At 52.9% G+C, this 18,819-nt stretch overlaps 1 protein-coding gene across 1 annotated transcript; it reads left to right on the forward strand.

Moving 5' to 3' along the window:
• Positions 1–16,058: 16,058 nt before the first annotated feature.
• Positions 16,059–17,897, forward strand: CkaCkLH20_10294 (uncharacterized protein; the record flags this gene model as incomplete). The annotated part of the gene is made up of 1 exon (XM_038893008.1): positions 16,059–17,897. One exon carries the CDS (start codon positions 16,059–16,061, stop codon positions 17,895–17,897), a length of 1,839 nt encoding a protein of 612 aa, XP_038741663.1.
• Between the last annotated feature and the right edge of the window lie 922 nt (positions 17,898–18,819).

The raw sequence follows: 18,819 nt of genomic DNA on the forward strand, positions 1-18,819 counted from the left end.
ACATCTTGCAGACTTGGCAGTTTCGCGGAAAGACTCTCAATATTCTGATGGAGACGATGGACTTGTTGTAGACTACAATCAGCCTCATCGTAATCCAAAATCTATTTGCACCTGTGCAGCCAGCGGTGCGTTGTCCGTGCTCCGATATCTGCACGGTACGCTTCCGGGCGAATCTGTAACGGCACCGGGAGGAACATGAGCGGTCGGAATGAAGACTAGTCCACAGCGCTCTGTCTCGTTGTTCTCGATTACCTGAACCGAGTGTCTTGGTCGGGACTGGTTTCACCGTCCGGCCACGAATGCTTCCCGTCGATCACCATCGATGGTGTTTTCACCATTGCGGCTGATACTGACAGAGTTGAACCGGGCCTACGCTACACCAACAATCGACTTGCGTGCGGTATCAGGCCCTGCAGTACCTTACATGGGGAAAAAATCGAAGAAGCACTGCTAGTGGTTGAACTCGAGGCACGTTGCGTATGTCAAGCACCTGTCACCCTGCAAATGCACATCCCGTCGACCGAACACTGTTTCGGTTGACAGCTTGTTTCACTGGCCTGGATTCTCTTGGAAATCCTCCTGCCTTTTGGCTCTCAGCAAGCACGGTAGCGGAGCGACAACTGGCGGACGTTCAATGGAGGTCAAGTGAAGCTATTCTGGGGATGATGATGCTCATTCGTACCAACCGCCTTTTGGGTGTAGATCCCTTCTGTCGCAATCCAAGTAGGGCTCGCAAGTGGCGGTTCCGGTTACTGATCAAACAGTCACCGCTTCTCCTGTCACTCGATTCCGCTTCACAGGTCACCCGCGTCGGATCTAATGACATTCGCGTCTGGTCGGGACCGTCTAAGGATTCGAGGGCAGCTGAGGGTGTGCTGAAATGGCTTTATGGCCCTGCTGCCACGACATGTTTCAGCCCAAATTCACGAGAAAATGCTCCCCCCACGCTGGACGAGACCCCGCCATAGTCTAAGGAGGACGGTAAATGGCTCGCTTGATGCACTACTGCAGACGGCCCAAAGGAGACCGACGATGCACAAGGAAAATGAAGTTGGCATTGGCGCGGCGGCGCGCTGCCAACACGGAGAGGGGAGGGGAGGAGAGGACGGATCATGGATCTCGTCACTTGACCGTGCGAACCCGAGAGATCTCGCAACATGATTCTCGCCGTGACTTGGCGACCGAGTTGCTCCGAAATGAGGTCCGGAGCCTGTGTCAGTGACCGACAGTCGGCCCCAGAAATTAGAAAGGCCCTCAACAGGCTGTTTGCCGAGGACGCTGGAGCCGCTGGTGGACACTCGCCTTCACCTATCAGCCGGGGCGATACGCGCAGTATGAATAATTGTCGAGGGTCAGGGCGGAACCTCATCTCGAGACTCGAGAGTCGTGTCGTGTCCGCTACCAAGACGGCCGGGGCTTCGCTCGATCTTCGGTGTTCCTAGCGCCGTCTTCGAACAGTGCACTTTGCGAGCCTTGTGTACACTAACATGCTACCATCTGTACCGTTGACACTGACTGCAATGGTCCCAGCCGCAAGTTGTGCCCCTTATTGGTTTTACCCCCTAAGTCGATGGGCGCGAGTTGACGAGATGGCGCCGCTGAAAGCCAAGTTGGTAGCTTCAAGCGGAGTGGACGTCGACACGCATCTCTACAAGGTGGTTGTGGCATGGCAGATCCCTCCTGGAACCGAGAGGTCTGGCCTTGGCCGTTTTGCAGAGCAGAACGCGTCTGGTGTTCACAGAGACCTGCCCAGACTCCTGGTTGCTGATGCGGCATGCTACGTGCATCACGGCGACAAATCAAATGGCAGTATTTTTTGATGAAATAAGGCGTTGCGGCAACCCGCCTCGCATCGAGATACGCGCACGGCAGAGGACCACACGGGATGGCGACGGAATCCGAGATTCTTGAAGAGGCAAAGGATTCGATGAAGGGGTATCCATGACATGAACATCGTTGTCACTTCTACTTTTGACTTGGATATCCATCATCATCAACGACAAAATCCCTTTTTTTCTCGCGCACAAGAGAGGTGGAGGCAAGGTTCCCGGTTTTCATGTCGCTCTCGGTCTCTCAATGGGGGAAATAGGTCTCTCAGCTGGAATGAGTTGGGATGTGTGGTCGAACATGGCTGGCTGGAGCTGGCTGTCAGTGGGCTCCGGACGAACACCACGAGACATTAATCCGGGATTCGGAGAAGCTGTCAAAATGGCATATTCATCCAATCGAAGTAACTCTGTTGCCAATCCGCCACGATCAACACAAGCACCAGCCTCTCTCTCCTCCTGTCCCATCCACCACTCATCTCGCCGTCCCTTCTTCTCCACGTCTCGACGATGGATTGCCGCCAAGCCAAGTGGCGGTGAGCTACTGCGTAGCAATGGCAATGGGCAATGGCCCGCGAATTCGAAGCCGCCCTGGAAGCATCGGTCTGCATCTGATCCACGCTCGCCCGGCGGCGCGGTGCCCCTCTTTTCGTTTCGTTCCAATCCCCGTCCTTGCAGCCGCCGTCCGCCTGCTTGTCACCGGAGTCTCTCACAGCGGGCCCTCCGCCCTGAACAACTGTTGACATTGCTGCGGTGCCAGCGAAGGCCAGTGACGCCGATGATACCGGGTGAAAAGGGGTTGGGAATCTCGCTTCTGTGGCTTGCTGCATCTTGCTGTAGGAGAATGCGAACACGGATCGCAATCCTCACCCGCTCAACCGCTCTCCCCAGCTTTGCACCCCGGAGAGCTCATGCGACAGCCTTCTCTTTTCGAAAAAGCTGTCTGGCTTGCCGTCTCTCACCGCAGCTTTACCAGCCGCATCCTGCATGCCTCTGACAGTCCCGACAGCGGTGCTTTTCAATTCATCCAGAGCTGTCGCTGTCACACCGCAGGCGGGCAACCGCGTCGAGTCTTCCAAATACGCGGGTAGCACTCTCACCACACCCTCTACTACAGGCAAAGTCTGGGGTTCGCGGGGTTGAGAGGGCTGAACGGAGAGTCCTATCACGATGCTCCTTTGCCCCGACACAATCACACCCAAGGAACTCTATTCGATTGTGAGGGAACAGCCGATTCTCACCTTTCCGTACACACGGCACCTGAAAATCCCTCACATCCTCATGCGCCATGATGATGAAGGCGAGGAAGATGGATGCCCCTCGCATCATGGCTTCTCCGGGTAGGTACTCGGTGCATGTACCATCTACATCACACTCTCCATCTTCCACACGAAGATACCTCTGTTGCTCTACCGGCGATGGCGAGATAGGCCTCGCAAAATCCCTAGGTGAGATGCATTTCTGCAGAGCCTGGAACCACTTTGTTGATAAACAAATTTTCCACCTGCATAAGGCGACGCCAACCCGAATGGAGTCCTGGACTTTCGACATTCGTAACGGCACCTTATCTCTGGTGGCAAAGGAAGAGTGGCATGGCCTTCTAGGCCAGCACCAGATCTTCTGGAACGTTTCTGCTGCCTTTCCCAAGTCGGACATGTCCGCACCTCTAGTGCGAGCATTCTGACGGACGGCGATCAAGCACCGAAAAGAAAAGCGTGTTAACGGACAGCGGACCTTGGCGTCTGCCAGATACCACACAAACCGGTGCAGCAAGCACGGCCGGCCAGTCAGCAGAGCTCTTGGCCAAGAGTTGAACAGACCACCAACCTAACCAGCAATGGTGACGCCAAGTCTGTATTCTCTGGTGGTCATATCCAAGTCTTGGCTTGCACGGGGATTCCCATTGATCGATAGGCGAAGGTCGATCGTACACACGAGTCTGGTCTTTTCCTTGCCCTTTCACATTCATCCGTCTCGAACTTCGTAGGGCGGACTGCCGTCGGGATGAACAAGATGGATTAAGAATGCGGGAAGCCAGATACACACCTTGTCGAGACACGCACGCCCCCCGAAGTTCGGACGGGGTGAACGGAGGGAGCTGGCGCACCTGTGCGGACCCGGGGAATGCCCCCTCCGACACCCGGAGCTCCTGCGCCTCTCAACACATTCCCGGGGATGACTTCCGGGTGCGTGTTGCAGTCTCGCAGTCTCGCTTGTGCTGCGCGGTAGATGCACTTCGCCGGTAGCGCTTCTTTACGCAGCAGCGGCTGTTAAGCTTCCTAGCTGCCAAAGGCTCGACAAGTACCCTGCCGTACGATAATGTTGTTGATGATGATGGGCCTCTTGGCATTGGTTTTGAATGTGCAGGTCTCAATCCGCTTTGAACTCTCCTTCCTTATATGTCCGACGGACAGAATATGTTTCTTTTGCGGCGTGTTTCCCACCTTCTTGGCAAAGCCTGTTGAGCGGCGGCGGAGGTGTCCCTTTCGGTCTGTTAAACCTTACCTCAAGAAGGGGGAGCTTGTTGGATCTTGGCTGTCAAGATCGACGAAACCGAAACGTTGCTTCTCGTGGACGGCGCCAAGGAAAAAAAAAAACACACACATGTGCTTTGACGAGTGTCAGAGAGACACCAGAAAAGATTCCCGCGGCGGTTCTGAGCTGGCGTCGCGCCGGGGTCTGGGCGAGCGAGGGTACGTGGAAGGCTTGCGTTGCGGGATGGCTGAGTTGGATCGTCGTCGTCGTGGGGGGGGGGCTTGGCGCGGCGGGTGTTACTGTTGCGGAATGTCTTGTTGCAAACCACAGCAGAGTTTCGTTAGTCGTTTGCTATTCGGTTTCGAGGTTTATGTTGTCTTCACCTGACGGGGGGCTGACGATCTTCATGTTTCCCTCGTTTTCATGTTGGCGTCGGGCGGGCTATCAGGGGTTGGTCTTGGCTTTGAGGGAGGCAGGTCCAGAGAGTGCGGATGGCTCCGGCGACTGGATGGAGGTTTGAGCGTCTTGCGTTGCGTGCGCTGATCTGGTACGCGGCTGCTCTTACGGCTGGGTTTTGAAGTTGGAGTATGGCTCATCATGGAGTGGTCTTGTTGAGGTGAGGTCGAGGTGTCTATGAGATGAAGATGCGTCTCTGTGCAACTGCAACTGCGACTAGGTCGCGCGGAAGTCCAGTATGTATTTGTAGAGGGCCGCTGATAATTATCGCGGTGGGAGGAAACGCTGCTCAGTCTAAGGTACCCTCGAGCTCCTTCGAATATGTGAGCGTATGAGGTGCCCACGATCCGTCTCCTCGGTGAGTTCACCGGGCCCGTCTCTCAATGGTTGCGGTTCGGCCAACACACAACATGGTTCATGGCCCCGTCAGGAGATGTGATATACCAGGTTGCGTTCTCGAACCCATCATCAATGAGACTCTCGGCATCCTTAGACGTCGTGGAACTTGAGGATGATGGCCGAGGTTGCCCTTTTGAACCCGGCCGGGGAGAGACCACGTTCGTAACCCGATGAAGCTTGATCGAAACACTCTCTAGAATCGGCTCTGCAGTCTCCGATTTCATGCTTGCTATAGGTCGAAGCTGCTCTTGGTATTGGCCTGAGTAGAGAAGGCAATAATCGAGAATCCTTTGATGATGCCGTTCCCCTGTATCGTCCGCCCTTGACAGATAGTCCTGTTGTCTCGTTAGCTCTCGGACGTGTATCGACCGAACCGTCTTTGATATTGATGCAATAGCCCGGTTGATACAGCTCAGGAGAAGAAGGCCAATTCCCAACCCAAGCCTCCTTCGAGAGCCAGCAGGCATTTACATCAAGATTGCGTGCATAGGTGTAGCATGGCTCGCGGGATTGCATTCGAACCTCGAGGACCGGCTTGACCTTTCGAGGACTCTAAGAAGACTCATAGGCTCTCGGAGGACTGACATCCCATTATGGCGAGATGTACGAAGTGACATCCAAATAAGATATGTCGTACAAAAGCTGTCGACCATCACGGGTCACCGGTATTCTAAGGACCAACTGTAGTCGTCGAGCGACCTGTGGTGTGATAACAGCATCTCTCTCTGCTTATTCTGCGAACCCGTCTTGGACTGGAAACCTGAGAATCTTGGTTGACCCGTAACATCTGATATCGAGTTCTTCTGTGCTTCAGAAGCTCGCCAACTTGAGTTTGGTTGCGAATACAATGTCTGGACAGCAACGAGAGTGCTGAGAAAGGGGCGAATCCTGCAGCACTGGTGTTTGTTCAACTGATAGACGGAACTATCATTGAAGCCGAGTTTCCAAGAGAGAAGCACACCCTTCGAATCAGCATCTTGACTGCCAGAGGGCTTGATGAGAGCTTGGAACCGTAACCAACTGATGTGATTGGGGTGCCACGGTAAATAATTTCGCAACGGAAGACCGAGTTAAGTGGCAAACGCATTTGTGCCTCAGATCTCATCTCTGGACATCTGATAACTAAGATATGTCGACCTCGGATCTAAGAATACAATAGACACAGGTCATTTCCTCCTCCCTTCATGTTGTCTGGCTTCTTCAGGCCTCACGGTGTTGCCACGCTTATCTGACCCGATCTCCTGTGTTGATACTGGTAGTATATCACGCTGCATTGGTAAGACAGTAGTGTTCGCCAGTACTAACTTCTTTGAAATGCAACTATGTTTGGTAATTGCATAGGTTAAACTCTTGACGCAGTTGATCTACTTGGACATGTGGGCGGAAGCTTAGCTGTGGCAATGAAGTCTACTCATTTGTTTCTGATCAACTTGGTGCTGTCAATGGCAAGCCTATCTGCTATCCTGACACGAGGAGTCTGGTTTCCATGGCGCCTCTCACCCTTTGGAGGCCTTGCTTGGTCTTGCTGGAGTGGAGGATGCATAGCAAGAAGAGTCACATATCGCTAATATGTAGATAAAAACTTGAGAAATCATCAGTCAACTGAGAATTGAATGAGCAGTTCAGTCACTTTTGAAGTTGAGCACAGAATAAACTTAAGCACAAGATGTTTGCTGTCACAACACCACACAGGGGGATGCATGCATGCATGGAGGTGACAGGCAAAGCACTTCAGAACCCATATGCAGAAAGAAGCCTAGTGAAAAAAAAGCTTTCCATAGCCACATTGCAGAATTCCAAGTAAAGAATCATGGAATTAATGAGCAGAGAGACAAAAGTAGACAAAAAGGAAGTCTTTTGTCAACGGGAACAAAGGATGAAGGACCGACCGCGGTTCGAACGCGGGGCCTAGAGATAACTGCGTGTGAAACTGCAATCTCTCGCTCTACCACTGAGCTATCGATCCTGCTGTGGTGATTGGTTGTTGAACATTTGAGTACAAAGCGTGGTTAAGGCGGATGGCGCGTGCATGGCCCTCTGGGAGTGGGGCTGACACAGCACTCACACTCTCAACCAGCTGCTGGCCGTTGCAGAGCGAAAGCCGGCTGAAAGTTGCTCAGCTTCATTTAGATAGCTGAAGCCTGAAGTTTGAGTGAAAATTTCGCGTGTTTGCTTTCTGTTCTCGTCAAGCTGGCTGATGCAGCTGAAGTTAGGTACTGTAAAGAGGTGGCCTAGAACTGTTTTGACTTGAGGCAGTATCATCCTCTTCTCTAATAGACTTATATGACATAGCCATAGTTAGTTAAGTAGAATTACTTATACTTTCAATGCATTGGTTTTGAGGAAGAGTTAAGTGCATACGTATGTGTGCTCTTTTCTGTCATCTTAGTTCATGCATGCTTTCGAGAGTAGGTAAATGTTATTTAATTCTCATAAAAGCTGGCTTTGTTTGAGTTGAAAAGAAAGCATAAACCTTTGATACCGGTGTAAAGACATCTTCACTAGCTAAATGAAGGTTGAAAGCAGGAATGACTTGTGTTGGGATAATTACATGAGAGGATGGGAAATCTCAAGTTCTTTGTGTGGTACCTCTCGAGCAGATTCTGGAAAGCCATGGTATGTAATCAGGAAGCAACTGGGAAGCAACTGACTCTGTAACTAGGTAACTTTTGCTTGCCTTATTTCGTCTTCTATCAAGCTTTTTCGGGTGACAGGTGCAATTCAGCAGCATCCATAATATTGTCAAGTTCCGGAACGTATACGAAAGAGCTCCATTCAATCTGAGGCATATGCCAAAATGAAGTGAACGAGAGAACCAAAGCTGTTGACATTTTTGCCAGAACTTCGAACTTCTTATGACCCCAAGTTGACTCAAATACATTCAAGGAGGCCCTGTTGTAGATACCTCAAAACGAGCCGCTTACTGCCCGTAGCATAGTCTACTTGCCATCGCCATGAATGCCCTCGTCACTGTGCCTCAAAAACAATATAATGTCTAAACCCATCTCTAAGCGCGGTGCTCCTTGCTGGCATATTGGCTGGTCATCACTGTCACGTCTGATAATAGCCAACTCCAAACCTGGAAGTATTCATGCCCCGAGCACTCCAGGGTCCTACACAGTGGTGTCAATTCCAACAAGCCATGGGAGTTAAGTACTTTCTGCGTCCGAAGCTGGTTGCGTTCCTCCGTCAAAGCATAGCTAACTTTAATGATGATAGCCTCGCACCGAGTCCGTAGACGTGTGCTGAGTCTTCCATGTCCTCCGCTTCAGATCACCTACTTGTGAGAATCAAGTTCATATTCGGCTTCGGTATCACATTTCCAGATATGGAAGTCTCATTGACTTCGCCGGCAGGAAAACACGGTCGAATGTCTGATCTCGACGACAGTTTTCTGACCTTCTACCTTCGTAGTCACAATTCTATATTTGGATGAGACCCTTTCAAGCCACAACGCTGAACTCTGGAACAGAAACGAAACTTGCCATCGTTACTTTCTTCTTTCTTGCCCAGGAACCGCAATTCCTTCCCCCGTCCGAGCTGACGCCTCTCCATAATTCTCAACTAAACAACCAACACGATGTTTACCTCGCCTCAGAACCCAACACCGGAGTTCTACACAGAACACCTCGCCAGGAATACAGCATCTTCCCTCGCATGTGCCACGAAGAGTGCCATTGAGCTCCTCTGAGGTCCAAGATCTCAGTTACATCGCCCTCCGCGGACCCGCTCGAATCACCTCCCCGTATGAACCCGCATCCACTCCCCGCCCCTCAACAATCCCGGTCTTTGACGAGATCGTCAACCAGCGCCGATGGTTTAGTGGTAAAATTCTCCGTTGCCATCAAGCAGCGTCGGGGAGCCGGGGGTTCGATTCCCCCTCGGCGCAGTTTCTTTTGCTTTCGGGCTGTATGTTGCTGTTTTGACAAGATGAGACGTTGCGGCTTCACTTTTTGGGTCAGAAACAGTCATGAGCGTACCAGGTAGCTAGTGAAAAGTGGCAGGAGATGATTTGATAGTGTTGAGGGAGGCGGGCAAGAGTCGTGAAAGTGATTACTCGTTTCGAGAACATGACTGAATTGTGATGATTACGGCGGTCTCGATTCCATTCTTACCTCCCACTAATAGATACTTTTGCGACGTAGGCTAATTAATGAGGGAAGTCTTCCAAGGCTTCAGCAACGTAAGTTAGTTACTTTACCATCTTTCGCACGAAGCCTCTATGTACATGCGGCAGACAAACATCGATGCTCTCAATGGGGACTGTCAAGTCGGAGATATTAAATATCAGCTCATGATGCGTAGAGAATCTTCTATCAGCTCTTCAAAGCAATACACATATACCCTGCAAGAGCCCGAATGGATCTAGCTGGCCGCATGTTGTAAGTCAAAGTAGCAACGATCTTGACACTGGCGATACCGCCTAGGATCCAATGCCGAACCTTATAATTGGGCTAGATAGGAAAAATCTCATAACTGCTGATGACCTGCTATTAATGAGCTGGTAGTCGTCATGCCCAATGCAGCGCATATTCTCGCCGTCGTCAAGCTCGAGGGAAGTGGCACCGAATCATCGCGACGGCGACTTCAATTTTACGTCTGATTTCCGATCTCAGTTCCAGCTCAAGGTAAGGATATTTTCACCAGCTCGCGGCTTCACTTCTCCACAGAGCGTCCGTAGAGCGGAGTTAAATTCAAGGTACTCAGCCGTTAAGGCGAGGATAAGGATGATTGAATCAACGTGTTGTCAGTCCTTAACCACGACCACTGATATTCCGTCTCAATGGTGACCTATGGAAACCAGCACTATGGTAAAAACAACATCCTGAGTATGCGTAGAGTTGGTCTCCAACCGTCCGATCAGGATGGACCACTTAGGATGAACATGCGTTTACGGAGAGTTCTCTCTCCTCGCCGATTCAAACACTCATACAACGCCTCTCACGTCTAGAGCGCCATTCAGAAGAATATCTCGGCTAGCGGTGAGTCGACTCGGTGAGCGTAAGAGAGGAGCCAATGCTCCAGGAACTGCACCATTTGCTCGCCGTGCCTCGTAGGAAATGCCAATGACCTCAGTGCTGTCCCTTGAAATGAGTCACCAAAAACGACTTCCCGTTCTTGTGCAATCGCGCCCGCGCGTAACCACTGAAGGCTGTTAGGCACAGCTGCAGAGGCGAGAGAGGCAAGTGAGCTGGCGAAGTGGGTCACGATGCAGGTCTGGGAATGCGAGCTGGGGGGTTGGGGGTTCAAGCCGAGTCGAGTCGGTGAAGGAGACGCGCAAACTCTTGGCGCGGTCAGCGGGCACGAATGGGCAGAGGTGAGCATCAAATCATGCGTTGGCCGAGTGGCTGGCCGGACCGTTGCTCCTGAAATGGGCGTCGTGCTTGCCTATTGCTCCAGGATGCGGTGCGGTTTTTTTTTTTTACGCGCTTCAATTATCGTGAACTTGTTTTGCGAGAAAGACAGGGCCATCTGCAGGCCGGGCTGGGTGAAGGTAGGTAGGCACCCAAAGACTGACGGCGCGTGAGCCTGAACGAACTGCCGGATTTGCTGTGCCCATGTTGACGAGTCTCGAGCTCTACCAGCTCACCGCCGCCGACTTGTTTACCGAGTTTCAACCACGCGCGCTTCAGGCATGGGCGCATCGAGGAGCCGAGTACTTGTGGTATCAACACTGGACCAGCCATCTCAACGACACTGGCAAAACATTTCCCGGGCTATGACCGAGCTGATAAGGCATCGAATGTTGGCTGTAACTCGCGAGGTATGCGTGGTGTGAAGGATGTGGATGTGGACGCATGCAGTTGATCTCTGGTTGGTTCGCAGCGCCGCGGAATTTTGTTCCAGGTCGACTCTAGAAGGACCACAAATTGCGGAACAGATCTTTTTTTTCCCTAGCAAATATGTGTGGACACGATGGCCAACGGGATGCGGAAAAGGGCCGACAGATTGCCGTGGTTGCCGTAGTGTTCTGGGTGCCGAAAATACATCCAAGTCCGGCGACGGCTCGGGCCAGAGCTCGGGATTGACGCCCGGAGGCGTCGGTGACGAAAAGTGGGACCAACGAGTCAGAGGCCGGTGAGGCAACTTTGGTGAGTTGGAGGCACGATTCTGCTGGTCGGTGGATGAGGCTCCGCCATCTTCGACAACCATTTGTTGCATCCGCCACTTGATGTTTGAATCATGGTGGCTGGTGGACAAGGTCTTGGAGAAGCGGCGACTTTGCGATTGACCTGTGACGAAGGTTTAAACCAGATGTCGCTTCGACCGCTTGACGAATTGTGGCTCGGAGCAGGTGATGGCATCACTGAACCCTAGGCGGCGCTAATGCCAGGACGCTGCTCGTAAACGGAGACTTCTTTTCTTCACGAAGCATCGCGGCATCTCGAACCGCCCTGATGGCAGCTTGGCCACAAGAGGGTCGATATAGCGGATTGTGAAGTTAGGTAGGCATGAACCGGATGGACTGTGTCATTCGGAGAAGGACCGATCGATTGAGCGAGGAAAAAACATCCCGAAACGAGTTTCGATTGGTCGGTCGATGGATGGCCCAGGAACCTGACCGAGAACAAGCTCCGATGGCTACCTACCGCGTACACCGCCCCCAACCGTCTCAGGAACAAGCAGTTGGTGCCACGACTGGCATCTGACAGCGACAGACGGGCGTGCTTGTGGTTTCCTTGTGATATCGAGTCCCAATCCGGCGACACAGACGACGGTGGAAGCCGTTGGCGTGAGATGATTCAGGCACGCGGGCGACGCTGATGCTGGCCGACGTGGCGGTTGGGTGTCACCGATTCCAGTAGCTGCAGCCGTCCGCCGTCCGTCGGAGTTTGTATTTAGCGGTTTGTGGGTTATTTTGGATTCTCGTTTGGGGACGAAACGCCGCGTTGTAAAACTGTTACTGTTGAGAAGCACCCGTTGACGGCTTATCCGCCCAGAACAACGGGCAAGAGGAGGAGGAGGAGGGTGTGCCTCTCCCGTTGCCATTCCCGCTCCCGCTGCAAGCATGTGTGTCTTTGGCTGGTTGCGTTTCAGTGATTTGTTGGTATTGTCGACAATCCGTGACTCTTTCATTGAGCCATTCCAACTGCAGTGCCAGCTCAGCAATGCGAATCTTTGTGTGCCCTGACCAGTTGTTGCTCGGTTTGGTCGCCTTGCGGCAGGTTAGTCTAGCATCCCCAGGTCCAGATGTTGCGTCCGGGCTCTTATCTGGGCCGGTCTTTGGTGTTAGTCAAGGGCATGGATGTCGATACTTTAGGGCGAGCAGTGAGTTGAAACCAGAGCCACCGGCCAGCGCTGTAACGTACGAAGTAGACATGGCTCTCGTCCCTCTGGTCGGATAGATGGAGCAGAGAGGCCGGCTTGGATGGTATTGGTTAGCATCGCCTGGGATCCCTAATAATTGTCTAGCTCACGGCTGTGTTGGGATTAGCCACGGAGGAGTTGGCGAGCTGGAGTCAGCACAGGGCAAAGACGCCAAAGCCCTGAGGAGATCAGTGTCAGTGAGGGCCAGAGCCAGAGCCCAGACGTTGTACTAGAATGATGACTGAATGGTGCGATGGGCACCGCACCGCAGCTTGGCTGCAAAATGGTCCGTAACCAGTGCCGCAGTTTTGAGGGATGGTTTTCTTGTCTCTTACAAGATCGCCAGCTGACAGGCTGGTACTGACGACGTGGAAAGGGGCACAGCGGCGAAGTACAAGTTGGCATGTCACTTTTGCCCTCTGGATCTCAGGGCCAAACCAATAAAGGCCGATCCAATAGGAAGCGATCCAATGGCATCCTGTCCAAAAAGACGGGTCGGTAAGGTATCGTAGTACTCATCGCCCCCGGACTAACGTCTCGACGGCTCCAGCAGAGGAAAAGAGCAGCAGGAACGCAACGGACGGGACTCCGCGTTCTAGGAACGGTGCTCCGTCAGACAGGGCAACCGTCTGATAGGCCAGCTCGCCGATACGTATTGCGGTACTTGAGATATCATGTTACCGATGCGGGGAAGTCAAGTACATCGGCAGCAATCACCAACTTATTACTCAGACATAGTTTAACAGACAGCCCAGGGCAACTTGGGTTCGAAGTCTTGTCACTCCAGAAAAACAGCGAGTGGTACGGTACGTATTCGCTGTATTTCGCCGTTCCGCAGTAAGGTATCGACTGACTGGCTCCGACTCGCCAGGGCCTTCTTCACGTGTCAAAGGATATGTAGCGTTTCTGCGCCCGTTTTCTACCAACTTCTTTGTACCTTGATCTGAAGCAACGTGGACACGGTCAAGGACAAGGACATGGACATCCGTCACAAAGGGCAGACAAGAGTCAGTTGAATCATCAGTCAAACCTCACGGCCCGAAGCCGTCCCCTCCCGATTGGAACTCAAACAACAGCTCGATCCAATGCACCCTGCTGAGCAAGCCCCCTGCATCCCATGCAGCCTTTGGACGACGACGACGACAACGTGTACGAGTCCGTGGTCTTTGTAAGGCAGATGCCTGAACTCAGAAAGCCTCACCAGCAGGAGGGCAGGCGAGGCAGCTTCGCGAGCCGACCGAAGACAGCTCCCGCACGACCAAAGACTGCCACCGGTCATCGCCCCCCAGAGTTGCTTGACAAGCACACAGTCAGGACGATCTGGGAATGAGATGGACTGCTCCGACGTGGATCCCAAACCCGGACAGTTTCTACATCCCAAGAGATACTGGAGCCGGCCAAGCTCCCAGCCTTGGTACATACAGAACATGTGCTTTTTGAGCAACTTGAGGTTAAAAGATGAAACGGGCCTGGGCTTGTTTGCTGGCAAGGCAAGCATGGCATGCGCAATCAAGGAGCTCAGGCACACACTCTCGCTGTCGTCCTCACTTCCCGTCCCTTCCAGACGCCGGCGAAGGAGAGTTTGTGCGCAAAGTAGGTACGGGTACCTTGACAAGGGTGTTTGGAAGACCCTGAGATTGGCAAGGGTGCTACCCACGTCTGTACACGTGTATTCCTACCGTGGATGGACAATTAATCGGAGCTCACGTATGGGAAAAGGCTAAGCTAATAGTAGGAGTAGCGAGAGAGGGGGAAAGTGAAAGTACGAGACTCAGGGAAATGTGATTTGCATTACGCCGGTCATGCAAGTTCTCCACGCTTGCGCTCTCCTAGAACCCAAAGAATCAGATAGAGTCTGCTTCTCTGTCTTCTTTTTTGAGGCCCATGTGATGATGGCCAAAGGTTTGCGAAATCAGCGAGGCGCATCTACTAGTCTTCGGTGTTTGCGGTGGATGAACGGAAGTGTGGACTGTGCTGTGCTTTACTACGGTGCCATCGTCAGCCTCCAGCTTCCCGCTTTCTCTTCCCGTCCTTCCCTTCTTAGACCCTGGCCTGTCTTGTCTTGCCTTGTCTTCTCCATCTTCTCCAACTCTTCCATCCGCTCTTTTCCATTTGCCATCATCCCGTCCTACCGGATGGTCGAAATTACATGCCCTTCTAGGCTAATGGAAGATATTACCACCAATAACCACCGTTAACCCACACCACCTCAGCGACTTTGGCGCGCCTTCCCCAAGTCGCTTGTTTCTCCAGATTGCTCGTCAATTGGTCTCCTCTCCTGCACCCTGAGCTGTCATCTACCGCACCTTTTGTCCCGGCGGACAAACCCAGCAGCAACTCTTATCCCGCATCGGGTGGCATTCAGCTTCAGGGTCCAGCTGCGAAAGGAACAGGCGCAGGTCGCATCAACAGGGACATTCGGCTAAGAGGCAAACCGTTCCGTTTGGCGACGGGTTGCACATCCCTCGCCGCGACTTCTCCTGCAGGCGCCCCCAAATACCCTGGATCCGGCTGATCGCGTGTCACGAGAACGACAGAGACCGCCCGAGACGACCACCAAGGTTAAAGAAAAAAAGAAAAAAAGAAGAGGCGCTCCCGCATGAGACGTCCAGTGGAGATACCCACCACAACCGCCGCCCTACCGAAGTAATTGCCCAGGTGCTGATGCGCGCCTGAGTTCTCCCTCCCGTTCAGCCCAAGGAAGTAGTCGGTCCAGCCCAACCCAACCTCAGCCAACAATTGCGATACTTTCTACTCACGAATAATACGCTACGGCAACTTGCGGTACGGTGCCAGAGGACATCCACCCGTGAGCCCGCTTCTTGGTCGACCTACCTTAGGTGAGGTACAGGGTTGTTACGGAGACCTCCCCAGCCCAATCGACGTACCGGGAAATTCACCTCTGTCCGGCTGACCCTCAAAGTACCACTCACCAAGGATCTTCGTCACCCTAGTCACCTCTCTCTCTCTTCTCCGAGGTATTGAACCGCAACAACTCACCACTCATTATTTCCACAATAACCCCCCATCGCCGCCCTGCGTTACTGTTTCTTTCCTCCTTCGCGACTCTCAACGTATTACACCACGTCTTCATTCCGTCGACCGCGTCGTGATCTGGATCGCGACTGAACCAACCAAGGCTTCTCCCTCGACACAAATCACCTCAGCACTCAGCACATGCGATAACAACAGTGGAGACTGTCCCTGATTCACTCGAGCACCGGACGACCCTCCGCCACCAAGACTCTCCAAGGGCAGAACAATCAGACATATCTCACCCTGTACGGACACAATTTGGTAGGTTTATCCATCCTCTGGCATGCGTTTCGCGGGGCATCCAGGTCCCTGGGAATTAAAGGCACCGGGTCAAAGGACGAAGCGAATAAAAGCAGGGCACAAAGAGGCGACGGGAGACGGTAGACGGGACCGCTCGGAAAAAGCAACAGCGCTAATAAGCCCAACAGTGACGTATCGCAAGGTACTGCGACCGCGCTGCACTTGCCCTGGCAAGACATCCAAATCACCACCACCACCACCTTCGATGCTGCTTTCTAGGGCGCAATATTGCCTGCCCATCCCCAACAATCTATAATCATGTTGGCATCCGACTCGTTCCTGCCCTCGGGCTTCACCGATCACGACCCCAATATGCCCCTATCAGCCGTCATTTCACCACTTTCACTCAATCGAATGGCGACCTCGACTGGTTACTTCGACGACGCGAGATCGACATCGAATGTCGCCGCCACTTCTTTCTACTCTCCCCAGTCTTCTGACGCAGCGCGTTATCCCCAAGGCTTCCTCTCGCCCATCACCAACGGTCGCAACTGTGCAAACGGCGTCAACGGCGCGAATCCCTACGAACCGAGGACGATGACCTTTTCGCCCACGCCCACCAATCTCGACCAACTCGTCGGCCTCAATCCGGCCGTTGGAAGGATATCCTCCAACGGCATGCCTCACCCACGGTCTGTCTCGGCCGATGCAGCCGCGGCCCCGGCGTCAGCACAGATCATTCGGAGACTGGCCCAGCAAAATGCGCGGATACGAGAGGCTTGGGAGGCAGAACGCAAGTACATGGAAGCAAATCGCGAGCGCGTCGAAGAGGTCTACAAGGAGGAGCGCGCCCTCATGGAGGAAGAGCGCATCGAGTGGGATGCAGAGAAGAGCGACTTGCTGGACCAAATTCGCTTGCTGAAGGAGCAAATCACGACGATCGAAGGCGACAAGATGCGGCTGCAAGGAGCGCTGCAACGCCACGAGCTAGAGAAGGCGGGCAAAATCGCCGGCGTCACTGTTGCACTCTCAGGAACAGGAACAGGAACAGGAACAAGAGTTGGTGGTGGGGCCGATGGGTCCACCCAACTTTCCTTTCAAGGAATCTCCTCGCACCCCAATGACGCGCGGTTCGGCCTCTCCAACTGCGGAATTGGAGAGCGGAGGCCGACTAATGGCTCTGCCTCAGCCTCCGTTTCGCCATCCCAGATCCGATCTCAGTTTATTAGTCCCGGCAGTTCCAGAATTTCCCCCTCCAAGCAACCAGAGTTCTCGCCATTCATCCCACTCAACCCCAATATGCAGCCTACAACAAACGACGCCGTCGACTTCCTCGGTTCACCCAAGGACGAGGTGCCGGTTCCCATCGTCGACATTCAGATCATCAACCCTGAGCTTGAGGGCGTGCCGCTCAAGGCCCCGGCCATTGAGAAGAGCACTTTCACAGATTCTGGAAACACACCCGACAACTCCAAGACATCATCGAGGAACGTGTCACCGCCTGGAGAGCCCGGCAAGACGAAACGCAGCCCGACCAAGGAGCAGACCATTCAGGTTCTTGCAGCGCCCGAGATCGACAGGCTTGTCATGCATGCTGGCCATACTCCCAGCCACTCACTATCTCACTTGGGAACCGCACCAGGCACCGAAGTCCCGACTGCTGCCGATGGCACTGGCGGTTCTACACCGACTTTGGCCCCCACGGATATGAGTTCCAACCCAGCAACCCTCTGTGACGTCAGGGCGAGAGGAGAGTCGTCCGATGTCCACGATGACGTTGGTGACGGCTTCGACGAGCCCGAGCCTATGGACGCAATGGACGATATCGCCCTCAAGGGCCCTTTGATGATCCGCAACATCCCCGCTCATGACGAAATCTTCTTTCAGCGTCTATCCGAAAAGCTCGAGGATGTCAGTCGTGGAGAGGACGCTGTTCCGACTTGCCTCAGAGACTCAACGGAGGATCTCCTCGCCGGCCCGTCGGAGCAAAACGAGAATAATCTCACGGCCCACAAGGTTGACACGGACGCCACCAGCGACATCGGCTCCTCCACCGACATTGGTGACGAGTCTCGGTCAAAGGTAGAGGAGGTCGATATACCTCTGAAGCTTAAGAAGAGCACGAATTTCGGCGCCCCGTTAGGCGTTCTGTTCTAAGTGATACCATCACTTGAAACCCACTTTCTCTTCAACCGGAGCAAGCCTCCATACAGACGAAACACCTGGATAGAATTTCCATAATTTCAGATCCCCCTGCACATACGGATTCGTCTTTCTGCACAAAGTCATCAATCATCCACCAGGCAATGGATCTTCACAGGATAGACCAGCCGCTACAACTTTTCATATGTCAACCCACAACGGACGGTGTTTCATCTCTAACTCCGCGCCAATAGACAGAGGTGGCCAAACGGAATCAACAGTGTTCCTAGAGCAACATCACCTCGTTTCTTTTCTATGTTCAGGGATGGGTTACAACGGTTTCTACACAAAATGCACAATACCCCTGGAGGACTTTGAATTCCTTCACACGAATTGGTTTGGTTTTTTCACATGGATATGGTATCCATAGAGGCGTGTTCGCCTGAGTTTGGGTTGGAAGGTACAATGGAGTGAGCAAAGAGAGATCCCAGAGAAAGGACCAGCTCACGTGGCCAGTATGGGTTACCACAGCTTCAGAATGAGACAGGCAGCTTTTTCACGCCTGTTGAGGAGGAACTGGGGACAAGAGGAGCAATGTAGGAATTTGTTCTAGCAGAATTGACATTGCACATGCAGTCTTTTACTGGCTGCCTTTTGTTACCTTACAAACTGGCTCTTACTCATTAATATGTGAGCGATTGCATCTTTGTTGTTGATTAGTGTGTACATCCTCTTTCTCATCTCATCGTTGGGGCTCTATCCTTGAATGTGATCGATCTTGATCTGTGGAGACTGTCAAACCAGACCTCCTTGCAATCCATACGAAAGGCCATGCCAACAAATGCTGTATGAATTACTATGGATGCATATGCAGTCTCCCATCGTCCCTGCTTGATGAATCTCTAATGCAAAAAGTGCGCTCCTATTCCCAAACTCA

Source organism: Colletotrichum karsti (assembly GCF_011947395.1).
Source record: "Colletotrichum karsti strain CkLH20 chromosome Unknown Scaffold39, whole genome shotgun sequence".
Lineage (NCBI taxonomy): Eukaryota > Fungi > Ascomycota > Sordariomycetes > Glomerellales > Glomerellaceae > Colletotrichum > Colletotrichum karsti.